General features: G+C 38.5%; 1 protein-coding gene across 2 annotated transcripts in view; it reads left to right on the forward strand.

The window, feature by feature from the left end:
* The first annotated feature begins 4,616 nt into the window (after positions 1–4,616).
* The window catches only part of LOC137167184 (zinc-regulated GTPase metalloprotein activator 1A-like), a 44,056-nt gene continuing 33,871 nt past the window's right edge, over positions 4,617–14,801 (forward strand). The window contains exons 1-5 of one of the 2 annotated variants that reach the window (XM_067569204.1): positions 4,617–4,802; positions 5,090–5,254; positions 7,135–7,221; positions 8,441–8,537; positions 11,522–11,613. In XM_067569204.1, the coding sequence (XP_067425305.1) occupies positions 5,119–5,254; positions 7,135–7,221; positions 8,441–8,537; positions 11,522–11,613 (412 nt within the window). In that variant the 5' untranslated portion in view covers positions 4,617–4,802; positions 5,090–5,118. The remainder of the gene's footprint in view (positions 4,803–5,089; positions 5,255–7,134; positions 7,222–8,440; positions 8,538–11,521; positions 11,614–14,801) is intronic. The other variant, XM_067569203.1, reaches the window with a different exon arrangement.

Genomic DNA, 14,801 nt, shown 5'->3' on the forward strand with positions numbered 1-14,801 from the left:
CCCATGTCGTATTTGTGCATTTCATATTTTCCATCTTGAGTGTAGTACTTTGCACTTGTCTTTATTGAATTTATTCTTATTGATTTCAGACCAATTCTTCAAATTATCAAGATCACGCTGAATTTTAATCCTGTCTTCCAAAGTGCTTTGTCATCTACACATTTTATAAGCATACTCTCCACTCCATCATCCAAGTAACTAAAGAAAATATCGAATAGTATCAGATCCAAGACAGACCCACAAGATACTCCTCCCAGGTTAACTGGGAACTGTTGCACTCTTTGAGTAGTGTCTTTCAATCAGTTGTGTACCCACCACATAGTATTTTAATCTCAAAACTATTATTTGCCTAGTTTGCTTATGAGAATGTTACGTCAGACTGTGTCAAAAGCCTTACCAAAATCAAGATATATCATATTTTCTGCTTCCCCTCTCATAAGCTAGGCCAGTAACCTTGTCAAAGGAGGAAATTAGATTGGTTTGGCATGTTTTGTTCTTGACAATTCCATGTTAGTTATTACTTATCACCTTATTGTCCTCTGGGTTTGAACAAATTGTTTAATAATTTGTTCCAGTATCTTTCTAGGTATCACACTTAGGTTGTCTTGTTTATAATTCCATAGGTCCTCCTTTCCTCCCTTGTTAAAAACAGGTACTATGTTTGCCCTTCTCCAGTCTTTTAGGGGACCTCTCCCATCCTCCATGAGTTCTCAAAGATCATCACCAATGATTCAGAGATTGCTTGTTAGTTCCTTAAGTACCCTAGGGTGAATTTCCTCAGGCTCTGCCAACTTGAATACATCTAATTATCTAAGTATTCTTTATCCTGTTCTTTCCCTATTCAGGCCTAAGATCCTTCTCCTTTGTTGTTAATATTCATTTTATTAAGTATATAATCATAGTTAACCTTTTTAGTGAAGACTGAAGTAAAAAAAGCAAACAGTTCCATTTTTTTATGCTGAAAACACTTATGTACGTATGTAAGTTTACATGTCAATAATTCCCATAGCTTCAATGGGATTACTCATGTATAAAATTAAACATATGCTTACATGTTTGCAGGATCTTGCTCCTAATTTCCATCTCAGAGTTTACCTACCATAGTTTATGTACCTATCAATTTATTTCATTAGGGTTGAATTCCTTTTTTGAAGCATAACCACTTGGCTCAGATTAGCTCTTGAACCTGGCAATTTATCTGTTGTTATTTCCAGCAGAACCCACATTGTGTGTGCTGGGTGCTTTCCAAATATAGAATACACACAATTGCTGATCTGAGAAATTCACACTCTACAGACAGCTAAATAAATAAAGAACCAACATGAACAAAGAGAGAAACAAATATATTGCAGTCTTGCAGTATCAAGAGTTTAAGATGGTCAGAATTTTCTGATTATAAATAGAAATAAATAATTACATTTATAATAAATAATATAAATTATACCTTACTGATTAAAGTTTTTGTTTAGTAGGCATACTTAGTGTGACTCTGTAATGATATGCTTAAGAAGCTTCTACTAAGCCTGAAGGTTTTAATTTCCTCCTTCTTTTACTTTAGGGTCTTTTTAACTAGTTTCCTCAGTTTTTATTAAAAAGTTCCCTTTTGTCATTACAGTGCGAGGTTTTAGTATGGATTCCTCTCTCAGTGACTTTGAACTTCATTATACTGTGTGCTGTAGCTATTACAAAAAGTAATCTCCTTTTCACTGGCCACCCCAATACTCTTGTTAATTCCCTCTAGTCCTTACTAAAGTTAACTGCAAAATTCATCTTTCCTTCCCATAGTTCTAACCACATCATGTCTTTGAATCATTCCATTGGCTCCCCATTCTCCATCACATCAGATTCAAACAACTTGTGATCACCACTTATTATTTGCCCACATTATCCTTTCTCCACAACTGATGGTGCCAGTCTCAACAACCCATTTGTCCACTTCTCCCAGTTCCACATTTTCTTCCAAGTTGCCCACCATGCATGAACTGCCCATTCTGAGCTAGTCCACAAAGTTGACTGGTAAAAGGAACTTGTAAATTCTTTTATATTTTTATTTTGCTTATACTTCCATTGCCCTATCTAACCTGGTGTCTCTCATCTCTATAAAGCAAAAACTTCAGCATTATAACCAGTCTGATTTCTGAAAGAGGATTTATGGGCTTCAAGCATGCCGTTATTCTAGCCTGCCAGTTCCCAACACCTTCCCATACTCTCCCCCTTTTCACTATGCTCAAGCTGAGAAGATCTCTTCTAATAATCTAATCAGGCACCCATTTAAGCCTGTGATTACTATGAGGAATACAATAATAAACACAAACATATTGGTTCCTTCTTAGAGAAATATGCTTACTGGTTTGAATCCCAGTGGTGTCCCTCCTAGCTTCTGATCCTGCAATCCTTTCTCATGAGTAGTCCCACTGATTACTTGGCTGAACAAAAATTGCAGGATTAGGCAGTTAGTAAAGGAATAATGCCTCCTAATTTGAAAAGTTATCATGTAAGTCTCTGAGAGCTGAACTACCAAAAAGCAGCTCATAGGTACTTCTGAAGTTTTTTATACTAACCATACAAATTGGTTTTGGGACACCCTCCCCCCCTCCAAAACCTGTACAATCAAATGTTACTGACACATCAACTGTTCTAGTTAGGAAGCAGAAATGTTCCTTCAGAAAAGCAACCAGCATGAGGGCAACATATATATCATACAATATGATGTCTTGTCAGCAGCTTTATAAATCCACAACACATTTGCTAATGGTTTATTTTAAATAGGCTTTTTCGATATAAAGGCTACAAATATAGAGGCAGTGAAGTCTCAGCAGTCCAGAATGGTGCCATGACACTTTGCGGGAGGACTTATAAACACTCCAGCTCTGTGTCCATACACCCTGTGGAAGAGTTGCATGGTTTTGGCACCCAACAGTCTCATAGTTTCTCAAGCTGGATGCTAGTGCTTTATATCATTTGAATGCTACTATTCTAAGTTTACATATGGTAATCCATACCCATTCCAACAGTGCTCAAGATATTGACCATTAAAATTAAGTTAAAAATGAAGGGGAGACAAAAAGCCAAGCCAAATAGTGTGATTACAATATCTTATATCTTTTGAATCACTAGGGCTATTATTATTTGTTTGTATTATAATAGCACCCAGAGCAACTGTGTGGGGTTATAAAGCTGCTGAAAATCCATCTTGCTCTCTCAGAGTGCTTCTCCAGTGTTCTTTTGTTCTGTGGACCACTTGGTAACCCACAATTCATTTATCAAATAATTGTGCTGGGTGCTATGTAACCATACATATAATATAGTCCTGGCCCTGGAGAGCTTATTTTATAATTTAAATAAAATAAAAATGGAATTGGGTGGGTGGGCGTAGAAATAAGTTACAGGAGAGGGATAATACAGGTAACAGTATTAGGAGCACAAAGTTGTGTAGTTTAGTTCTCTATATAAATTACAGTTACAGGATAAAAGGATATACATATATATGTACACACATATAAATAAATTAATGAATGAACAAGAGACTGAATGGGCCTGTAACATGGTACCTTTTTAGTTATCATTAGGCAGCTTTCTGCAATTAGAAATAGCACTTACACAAAAGACAGTATGGTCTAGTGGATAGAGCACTGGACCAGGCCTCAGGGACCTAGATTCTATTCCTGGTTCTGGCACTAGCCTACAAGGAGTTTGTGCCTGTGTTTCCCCACTTGCTCAAATGTGGAAAATGATGCTGTTCTCCTTCAGCAAGCACTTTGAGATCTACGCTAAAAGGAGTTATATAACAGCTACAACACTAAAAACAGGACCCATTCTCGGCCTTCTTAGGGTGCACAGCATTCCTTGATACCCTCACTGACGCTCAGTCTAGTGTGCCCTGAAATGGTCACCATTCCCTTGGACCAAAATAGGAGCCACCCATAATATAAGCAAAAACATAAGCCACCACCCGTCATTTACGAGCCAGGCCACGTTGTCTCCAGCAGCCCGAGTAACGTGTGGGGCTGTCCTCCTTCGGCCAGAGGGAGCCCTTTTTCTTTGGAACTACAGCTGAGACCAGAGGAATGAGAGAGCTGTGCAGATTTTCGGGTGCTTTGTTTCCAGTAACGCCTCTCTCCTCTAGGCTACGCTGACCTCGCTCCAGCCGCAGTGCACTGCCTTTCCGGGCCGGGCCGGCCCTGCCTGCACTGGCCTGGGTGCAATAGCCGTGTGCTCTGCGGCCCGTCTTAGTACAGGACTTCCGCGTGCATCCTCACCGCGGCCGCTTAGCAATGGCCAGCCACTGCCAGCCGCACGGGCGCAGGCGCCCCCCACCACCCCCGCGCGCACAGCTGCAGTCCGCACACGCACGCACGCACGCAGCCCCTAAAGAAAGCACTGCCCCGCTGCGTGTGCTGCTGAATCCCGGCCGGCTCTCAGCGCGGCGCGCGGCTGACACCGCTCATAATGGCCCACTGTAGTGCTGCCAATCAGGTTCCCCTGCCTGGCCTGTGCCCGCATGTAGGCGACAGCGGCAACCAACTAGACAGGCTGCGCATGCGTGTCCGAAATCTGCGCTGTGCATGTGCTAGTCTAAAGGCCATGGAGTTGCGCATGCGCATCTAGAATCCCGGGGAGGGGGTCACCTGGCGCATGCGTATCTGGAGTCTCAGTAGGGGCGGGGGCGCGTGTGCGGAAAAGTATTTTCTTTAACCCTTTCTGTGCCGGGCGCCGCCGACTCGGTGGCCTCGCATCCTGATGCTGCGACTTTGGCCGGTCACGTGGGCGTGACGCATCCGTGAGAGGGGCGGAGACTGCAGGTATGTGTAGGGCTGCGGCCGGGCACCGGGGTTCCTGCGTTAATGGGGGGACCCTAGAGACGCGGCCCACTGCGGCGCAGCCCGGGCGCTGAGGCTGGGGCAGCAGGGGAGGGTGGACGTGCAGGTGCAGATGGGGTTGTGGGTGAGGGGCCTGTGGGACAGGTAGTGGGGGAGGAAGGGCGTCGGGGGGCGAGTCGTGTGTGGGGGGCATGTGGGTTTGTTCCCAGGGCTCTCCTGCCCTCACCTGTGTTAGGAGCTGCCCTGCTACCCACTGCTTCCCTCTCCAGGCTGCTCTGCCACATTGCGGTGGCTGGCGATGGCCCAGTCTCCGATGGAGGAGGAGGATTGCCCCGAGCTGGTTCCCATAGAGGATCAGGAGGTTGGTGGAGAAGGAGAGGCTGAACCCAGCCACAGTATCAAGATACCAGTCACTATCATCACAGGCTATCTAGGTAACCAGCTCACCAAGCAGCACTAAACGTGGAGCTTTGTCTCTGTGCGGGCTTTACAAAGTAAACTGGCCCTATTATGTGCTTTGTACTGGTGCACTAACAGTGTTCTATACAAAACCAGCATTTGCTTTGTTTTATGCCTCACAAAGTGACTTCAGTTGGGTGCATGGAGTGGAATTTGCCTGCTTATACTCTCCTTGAATAGAACATATTTCATATTCATGTGATATGTTTTCCTTGCAGTTGAGGAATCTATGCAGTGAGGAGTATTACTCCAAATAAACCATGCAGCCATCTTCCTTTTGTTTCATGATAAAAATAACTTATAATTACATATTCAGCATCAGTTCTGATGTTCCTCTAAACTATTGTGGTCATGTTTTCAGTTTACAGTACAAATTTGGTGTTATGACACAACTATCTATAGAAAGTACTTTTGTCACAATCTGCTTGTGGAATCATTTAGTAATGTTAAATGAGCTTGTGTTGTTACTCTTATAAAATAGCTCACAAGTGCTGACCTGTACAGTCAGGGCTTGTCTCCACAGCAGGTCCATTGCATGGCAAGCCTAGAGTGGGTATTTACAGCTGAGCTGCACTCTAGGGCTTTCAGTGTACTGTGTGAGTGTCCACATGGGACTTTACTGTGGTGCAGACTGATGTGCTGTAGATTCACATCCTGGCTTTACTGTGCAGTAATTTGCTGTATAGACAAACCCTAACTTAGCTTTCCGTCCATTTTATTCCATCAAAAGATGTGTTAAGATTACATGATTAAGCATTCAAAATATTATGTAAATGTTTAAATGTATAACTGATTGTCTAACTAACCAAACATTTTTGACATCCTTTGAAAGTGTATGAATGCAGTATTCCCAACCCCAAGCATTCAAAAATCATGAGTTAGGTCCCCACAAACTAAGAGAGTGGCTTAAAAATCACAGAAAGGACATTTTTTAAAAAGTTCTATTTCAAAGGAGCCAATACAGATTTTTTTTGATTTCCCAGCTCTTAGAAAATGGTATTGTCAATTTCAGTGAAACTGACAAGAGCCTTTCAACCCAGAGGCAGAGAGCACGCCTTGAATATGAGGATTAGATTTGTTTCTCTTCCAAAACACAGTTATATGGAGAGGTGACAGTTGCTCTCAAATTCACAAAAATCCATATAGGACTCAAAACTGTTAAATTAGATCTAGGGCTGAGGTAAAAAATTTCTGCAAAATTGAATTGTTGCCACCTTTATAGCTGCCTCCCCCCCCCCCCCCCAAAAAAAAAAAAATAGCTGGGTGAATTCAGTAGAGTTGGTTTCATCTCTGAGTTCTCATGCCTAGGACCAAAATTTAGTTGATTAGTATTAAATTATTACCATTTTCTTTAAAAACACTGCTATGCAACATCTACTACAACAGTATTGGTATGGAATGACTGCTGGCAACCTAAACTTTAATTATTTAAAAAAAAAAAGTCTTCAGCCCCATTCATAGCAATGATAGATAGAAATGTAATCTGATTGTTATTAAAGCTTATCAAATGGAGAAAGAATTTTCTGTCAAATGACTTGCCAGGGGCAGAAAGGGACTGGTGAGCCTCTTAAGACTTGTAGGGCATGGAGGCTCATGAGATTTATGTGAAGTGCTGAAATAGTCCCCTGGGTTCTCTTCCAAATTCTACGGATTATTTTTTTTAAATGAGGGACATAATTTAATTACAAATATAAAAATAAGTAATCTGAAGGTATGAGATCAGAGAATGAGTACTAGCACTCCATTGGTCATTCATTTCTAAAAAGTACATTTCAAGAGCATGATGATAACATCGAATTTGAAAATTCTTCTTATACTTTATTTTTGTTCTACTGAAATTTGTGTTTTTTTCCAGGTGCTGGGAAGACAACTCTTCTTAACTATATTTTGACAGAACAACATACCAAAAGAATAGCAGTTATTTTAAATGAGTTTGGAGAAGGTATATAATGCTACAGAAATATTGTATAGAAGCAAAAATTGGAATACATAAGCATTTTCCTGTTTAAAACCAAATACATTTTGTGAAGAAATGCTTTATGAAAGTAAACTGTGTTAAAAGCAGACAAATGTATAATGGTTAATGGATTAATATCTATATCAATATCCTTAGTTTGGGGAGCAGTGTGTATAGCTTATGCAGTTTCTCAGCAGTGTAAAATTGAGACCATGTCCTCTGTAGGCTGGTCCATGTTGGATGAAGACTACAATAAAAATTCAAAAGTTTGTTTATAGATTTGGGATGTGTCAAATCCCTTTTGTTCAAAAGAATGTTAAGTAGCCATTGCTATTCAACTAACATCGAATACAAATAACTTGCACAAGATCAAATTAAAGAGAAGATTAATAGTGTGCATACACCAATAAATTAAGCTTCCCTACCAAGAAATATGTCAAATGATTGTAATAGACCTTGCCACTGTTGAAGCTGGACAATGAGATTCCTTCGCTTTTTCCAGCAACTTAGTGCTAATTTTTTTAATTTTAACTAAATACTTTGCTCTGCCTTTACCTGGCTGTTGATGATGAAGAAATATAGTATTGAGAACCTGTGCAATCCCCCACCCTACTATAATGATGTTGGCAAATTTCCATCTTTGTTATAAAAATTCTTGCTATGGACAACTGAATTCTGAATCAGTGAATGGAGTCAAGAGATTACTTCAAGAAGTGGTAGACTAAGCACTGAGTTGGAAGTCAAGAACCATGGAGTTCTAAATAGAACTACCAATGACTTCCTGTATGGCTTTAAGCAAGTCACACAACCTCTCAATTAATGTCTGTACAGTTTTTAAAATGTGTAAGAGTTAAGTATTAAACCATTTCTTTTTGTCTCATGCAAAAATTCAATTTGTCAGCATCATTAGTGATTATCATACTACTTTGAATGCTTCACCTCTATTCCATCTACACATTCAAATAAATGGGGAATACTTCTACTTCCTGCAAGTTTTTTTTTGTTCTCCATAGGATGATCTGGTCCTTTGACCTTAAATTTGCCTAATATAAAAACGATTGCTTAAACTAAGTATAATATCTAAAGAATCTGTCAGGAAGGTTTAGTGGGAACCTATTTGAATTTTTCTCATCTTATTTTTCAGATATTGTTGCACGTTTGTAGGTTTAAAATGTCCTGCTTATGCCCTTCCTTCTATTTTTAGGAAGTGCTTTGGAGAAATCCTTGGCTATAAGTCAAGGTGGAGAACTCTATGAAGAATGGCTGGAGCTCAGAAATGGTTGTCTGTGCTGTTCAGTAAAGTAAGGAATATTTTGTGGAGGTGGTTTATATAAACATTAGGTGTGAGCTTGCAGTTTGCTCTCTTTTCTTTAAACTTCATTTTTGCGCAGTCTGTGTATACCTGGATATTTGATAGGCATTAGATGTATGACCTACAGTGTTAAAAAGAAGCTAAATGATGTTGAACTTCTTGCTGTTCTACTTTTTTGTAATGCCAGAATCCATGAATTAACTTGTATTTTGAATTTTGGTGTTTTATTACTTTGTATCTTAATTGTTTCACATATTTGTATCAAATATTGATTTACCTATTGGGGTAGAAAAATAGTTGAATATCTATTAACTACAGAAAGACAAACTCTCACTCTCAAAGGGAATGTATGTTCTACTGATCATATTACAGAAACTGAGCACAGTGGTTGATTAGAGGTCACTAACAACCTACAAAATAGAATGGCAAATTATTACCATATGCCCTCCCATAAAATATTCACATATTGTATTTTGGAAAGCTCATTTTAAAAGATTGACTTATTAGGTAAAACTATGAATAGCTGAATTATAGAGCCCTCTTGTTTAGCCTTTTATTTTTAATCCAGTATTAAGAAATCTCCAGGGGTTTCTGCTGTCTCAGATGAAATTGCAAAAGTTGATTCCTACCTGTTTGCATGGGTGACTGCAGATTGTTACTGAAGGTTTTATGGCCCCTAATATTTTCCTGCTCTGTGTGCTTTCATGTTCTGCCTATGTGGTAGAACCACCCTTGACCACACCCTTGACCACACCATAATAACTTGCAGACAGCAATCATGCTTAACCTCGAGAAGGTGGTGGAGGAGCTTCAAAATTGAAGGAAGGCATGCCTTGGAGTTGTCAAGGAAATCAACAGTATGTGTTCAACAGTATGTGATTAAATTTGCTGATGGTGTTACATTGAGAAAAGCAACAAACACCAGTGAGGTTAGAGAAGTAATACTTAAAGACCTAGAACAATTAGAATTTGAAAATGGACATAACATAGCACACATAATGATAAAATTCAATGTTAGGGGTGCGAGGAATACAAGATTATGAAATGGGGTTAGGGAATCCAAAATACGGATACTTGATAGGAGACAGAAACCTGGAAATCAGTAATGCTGAAAGAGACATAGTAATGATAATGGACAGTAAATTATACATGAGTTTGCAGTGTGGAGGATTTTTGGTTTATATTGCCTAAACATTGTAGTTTTGGCTATGTGGATGAAGGCATCACATTAAGGAGCAGGAATAGTTCTCTCTACAGCCCGGTTGTGACCATTTCTGCAATAGTCCCATATTTTTGTTCTGTGTTTGTACAGTGTCTAGTCCAGTGGGGCCCTGCCTCATGACTGAGACTTGTTGGCACTACCGCAATACTAATAATACTGAGTTCAGTTTTGGGCATCTACTTTCCAGAAACACGAAGAACCTATTAGAGAGAGAGGAGAACCAAAATGATCAGGAGGCTGGAGGAATTGATTTGAAGAGAGTTTTAAGAGATAAGAATATATTAATATAACTTGCCAGAGATGACTGTGGAGGGAGTAAAAGGAGAGGGTGAGACATTAAAAGTAGTATTCGGGATGCAGGGGACAAGGTATAATTAAATAAAGGGGTGAAATTATGTTCAGAAATATTGACCCTAGTTAGTAAGAACTTTCTGACAATGAGACCTGTTAGGCTGTAGAGTAATTTCCCAGTGGAAATTGTATAAGCTTTAACACTTGGAACATTTAAAACTTACTTGGACAAAGCAGTAGAAAATGTGTACTGTAAGTAACATCTTGCATTGACAGGGAGACAGACTGAATGACCCACTAGACCTTTTCCTTTTTTAATATATGTCACACTATGAATGCTGATGCATGTAATTAACATCTTGGTTTCCTTTCATAAAGCTAATTGGGATGTATAGTAACACTTTTGTTGTGTCACTAATAATACCACACCAACTCAAAGCGGCACCAAACCCTGCCAGAACAACAGATGCAGTCTGCAGACATATCTCCACTGCTATAATGATCAACAATCCCCATAACACACTTTTCAAGATCCATAGGTCATACATATGCCAGTCACAATATGTGGTGTGCCTCATCTAGTGCACTAAATGTCCCAATAACAAATAGTGGGTGAAACCAGATAATCACTATACTCTTGAATGAACTCACACAGGAAAATGATAAAAGACAAAAACATCACATCACCCATGAGTGAACATTTTTCACAAAGCAACCGCTGTATATCTGACCTATCTGTCCTTATCCTCAAAGGAAACCTGCACAGTGCTTTCAAAAGATGAGCCTGGGAGCTTATATTCATAACTTTGCTAGACACTAAAAATTATGGAACGAATAGAGATACTGGATTTATGGCTTATTACAACAATCTATGTCCCACTAACAGCCCCGTCCCCTTCCTTTCCTCCCTATGACACCAGCGGTGTTAATGAGCCACTTCATTTTGAATGGGCTCTTGAAATATGTATTAACTAATTATGCTAAATAATCTGTTCCACCTTGTATTTAGCTGTGACACTGAGTAGTTTTCGCTGACCTGAAGAAGAGCTCTGTGTAGCTCCAAAGCTTGTCTGTCTCACCAACAGAAGTTGGTCCAATAAAATATATTACGTCACCTACCTTGTCTCTCTAATAATACTTTGCATTTATAGTACCTTCCTTCCAGGGCTTTCAAAATGTTTTACAAAAACATTTGTTTAATTATCCTCACAGTACCTTGAGAGGTCAATAAGTATTATTACCAGATAGACAAGGCATTTAATCTCTACCTTATTTTAACTAAGGTTACACAGGGAGTTGGCAGTTCTGAATATAAACTACAAGTTTTAATTACCAGTCCCTTGCTTTAAAGATTAAACCACACTACCTTCCATATCAAAAGAAGACATAAAACATTCATATCTATTGTAGCCCCTCTAAAGGACGTTCATTTATTTATTTATTTATTTTATTTTTTACAGGGACAATGGCTTGAAGGCTATTGAGAACCTGATGCAGAAGAAAGGAAAGTTTGACTACATACTACTAGAAACCACAGGGTTGGCAGATCCAGGTAGTTAACAAATACGTATATTCATGATAGCCATGGTGAATATCCTGTTTTTGTGAGAAGGTTAGAAATAATTTTTATTTGCTTGCATAGTATGCATTTTTATTTGGAATGTGTGATAGCGTGGTGTATTTTCACATACTTTACGGCAATAAAAATTATGAAACTGGATTAGTTAAAAATGTTGTTGCACAAGCCAGAATAGAATCCAACACTCTCTCCTACAGCATATTGGCTCTGAAGGCTAACAGGAGTAAAAAATGATAAAATATTTTTCAGTGTGGCTCACAATATGCAGGCAGCAGATATCAGACATGGCAGTGAAAAGTATGATATAAAAACTGATTGATAGCTCTGAGTAAGGAAATGCTATTTTTATGGAGCGCTTTTCAAACTATAATTATTCTTTAATAGTATATATAAGATACACATATGGGGATTGTCAATGATGGACTTGTATTTTGTTAAGGCACAACATGCTGTCAAACAGGCAAATATATTATGTAAATGTGTGAATCAGATGAATATACAGAAACTTGTAGTTCATAGTCGGTAGCACAGAGTTAAATATAGCTGAATTCGTAGACAATCTCATGCTGTATGTACATATATAATTTATTTTTTCCAGTCCAGTAATAAAAGATGCAAACAATTCAATGGAGGCTGTTTCTATTTTACTATAGAAACATGGCTTGTATATGTTGATTTTAAAATTAAGAAAAGCTATCTAAAAGGGGTCTTTCCTGACCCCTGTTAATTAAAAACCTGTTGTTAGCCAAGAAAGTGAAGGAAATTCTTATTCCTCATTTAGGAGGCTGACACTCTCAGTTTAAAGCTAAATAATTGTCATGGTAAAGTAATTTTCTTTAAAAGAAAGGACATTGATTCAGCTCCTGTTACACACATATCCTATTTCAGTCAAATTGGAAAACTATTAAGGTTTTTGGGAAAAAAATCAATAGATATCAGGAAACCATTAGATCTAGTGGTCCTTGCTATATCTTGCATGAGTAATCGCTGTAAACAGCTGACAGGTATTTCATTGTTGACACAAAGTGATGCTTGGGGGACCACATCTTGTCAGTTCAGTTGGACGGCTTTAGACATTGGAATGAGTTCAGTTATCATTGTTTTTCCCTATATGTTTCGTTCTTTTAGACAGCCCTGTCACTAACTAGAGCTGTGATGTTTTGAAAAGTAAAATACTTTCATTGCTGTCAGCTTCTCCTCTCCTTCATGTTGTGGCACTGGTACATGTTAAATCAGTTCATGCCAAAACAAATTATGATGTCTAATTTATAAATATATAACATTTATCCTACAGACCCTAGGATCTTTTTTGTACTGGCGCTTTTCAATAATAAACATGAATATTAGATCCCTCTACTTTTTCCTCAAAGAGCAGATATCTGTTGCAAAGGCATCGTCTTGTTAAATTTCATTGACCAATCTTAAGTCTACATTTTTTCAGGACTGCTCTTTACTCAAAGATTGAACATATTATTTCAGAGGCACATGTAATGTCTACAATCCCAGGATTATTTTTTTCTTCAAGAAAATGAAAATACTTTAAATAGCATCTTTTTCTTCCAAGGGTTCCAAAATACTTTACAGAGTAAGGGAGCAATTCTCCACTGATTTGTGTAGTCATTTATTTTTCCAAAATGAATGTTAAATGCTGCGAAGTTAGAATTCTCCACGCTTTGCAGAGGTATAAATGACCATACAAAATGCAAGGAGTAGATAATCCAGCTCTTGTAGTTGTGTGTATTACTCTACCTATCACTGAAGAGCGACCTGTTCTGGGGTGGAAATGGCAACAGTTAATTGGTTGAAGCGATAGGATGTACACACGTATGTGAAATGAAGTCTGAAAAATGCCATATCCAACATAAACTACTGTGGGAATATAAATAGACAGAATGTAGTTACCTGAGTCAGAACTGGGCCAAGGCATAAGTGCTAACACCTTTACCCTTACAAAAAGTACCTTAGATATTTTAATATAAGCAATATATCATACAATGTTTTTTCATTTCAATGGGTAACCATCAGGAATGAAGCAAAATGTGTCATTATTAAATACTGAAATTGAAGACTTCAGAAATACTATAGTGTTTGGTATTAACTGACCAAAATATTACCAGTTAAAAGGAAAGATTTAATGTTCAGTAATTAAACATTTTGTTTAATATTGATTTTATAATTAACCATTATAAAATCAGTTTGGAAATCAATTCAGTCTCTTCCAAAGGGGTATCACAAATGACCCTAGTGTCAGGCTCAGAAATAAGACCAAATTTAGTTATTTTTTAAAAAATTATTAATGGCATCATAAAATTCTTATTCTGTTAATTTACACACTGCTGGATTGAGGAAGAAATCGATGCAGATTTTCTGAGGTGCTGTCAGCCACTGGAATTTTTTCTCATTCAGGCCTTGTCTGTACCTGAAAAGGTGCACTGATGTAATGAAATCAGTTAAAAAATGGATGTAGTGAAACTAGTGCAAACTGCTAATGTAGATGCACTAAACTCATTTGTCTTGCTTGTATCAGCTAAGTTTCAGTTACCAATTTAAGATAAGTTGATACCAACTAATATTATATTGGTTTAAATGCATCTAAATTGAGTGTATTAAACTGCTGTATTTTTCTAGTATGGAAACCCAGTGTACTATATTGGGTTATTTTCAGCTCTGCTCCATGCTCTCTCATGTGAAGAACAGGGCAGGGTGTTGGGGAAGAAAGGGAGGTTCCCAGTAGACTGCATTAGTAACTAGCTGCTCTTAGGAGTCCTGACTCAATCTTTTTTCCTCTCATTATAAATCCCTCCTTTCTCTGCTACTGCATAGAGGGGATACCTGAAACTTGAAGTAGATAAGATCACTTAGGATTAGCAGGAGGAAGAGGGAACCAAGGACAGTATTCTGGAAGACAGGGTTCAATAGATAAAGGATCAGGGAAAAGGTGCAACAAGGCAAGCGGATGCTAAATGCATGGTTGGAGAGGTAAGAGAGCAGAATCATGAAAGTGTAGTCAGGAGTGTGAGCGGAGAAGAGGAAGAAGTGTCAGACTGTATAGAAAATAATGTATAGGTTGAGGAAGATGAGTACAGAGAAGATGTCCTTTACTTTGAACAGAAGGATGGATCAGTTTTAGTGAAATGGCAGGAGTGCAAAAGAAAAACCAC

The sequence above is a fragment of the Emydura macquarii genome, unplaced genomic scaffold (assembly GCF_026122565.2).
Source record: "Emydura macquarii macquarii isolate MOO-44397 ecotype Brisbane River unplaced genomic scaffold, CSIRO-AGI_Emac_v2 contig_2897, whole genome shotgun sequence".
NCBI classification, from domain to species: Eukaryota; Metazoa; Chordata; order Testudines; family Chelidae; genus Emydura; species Emydura macquarii.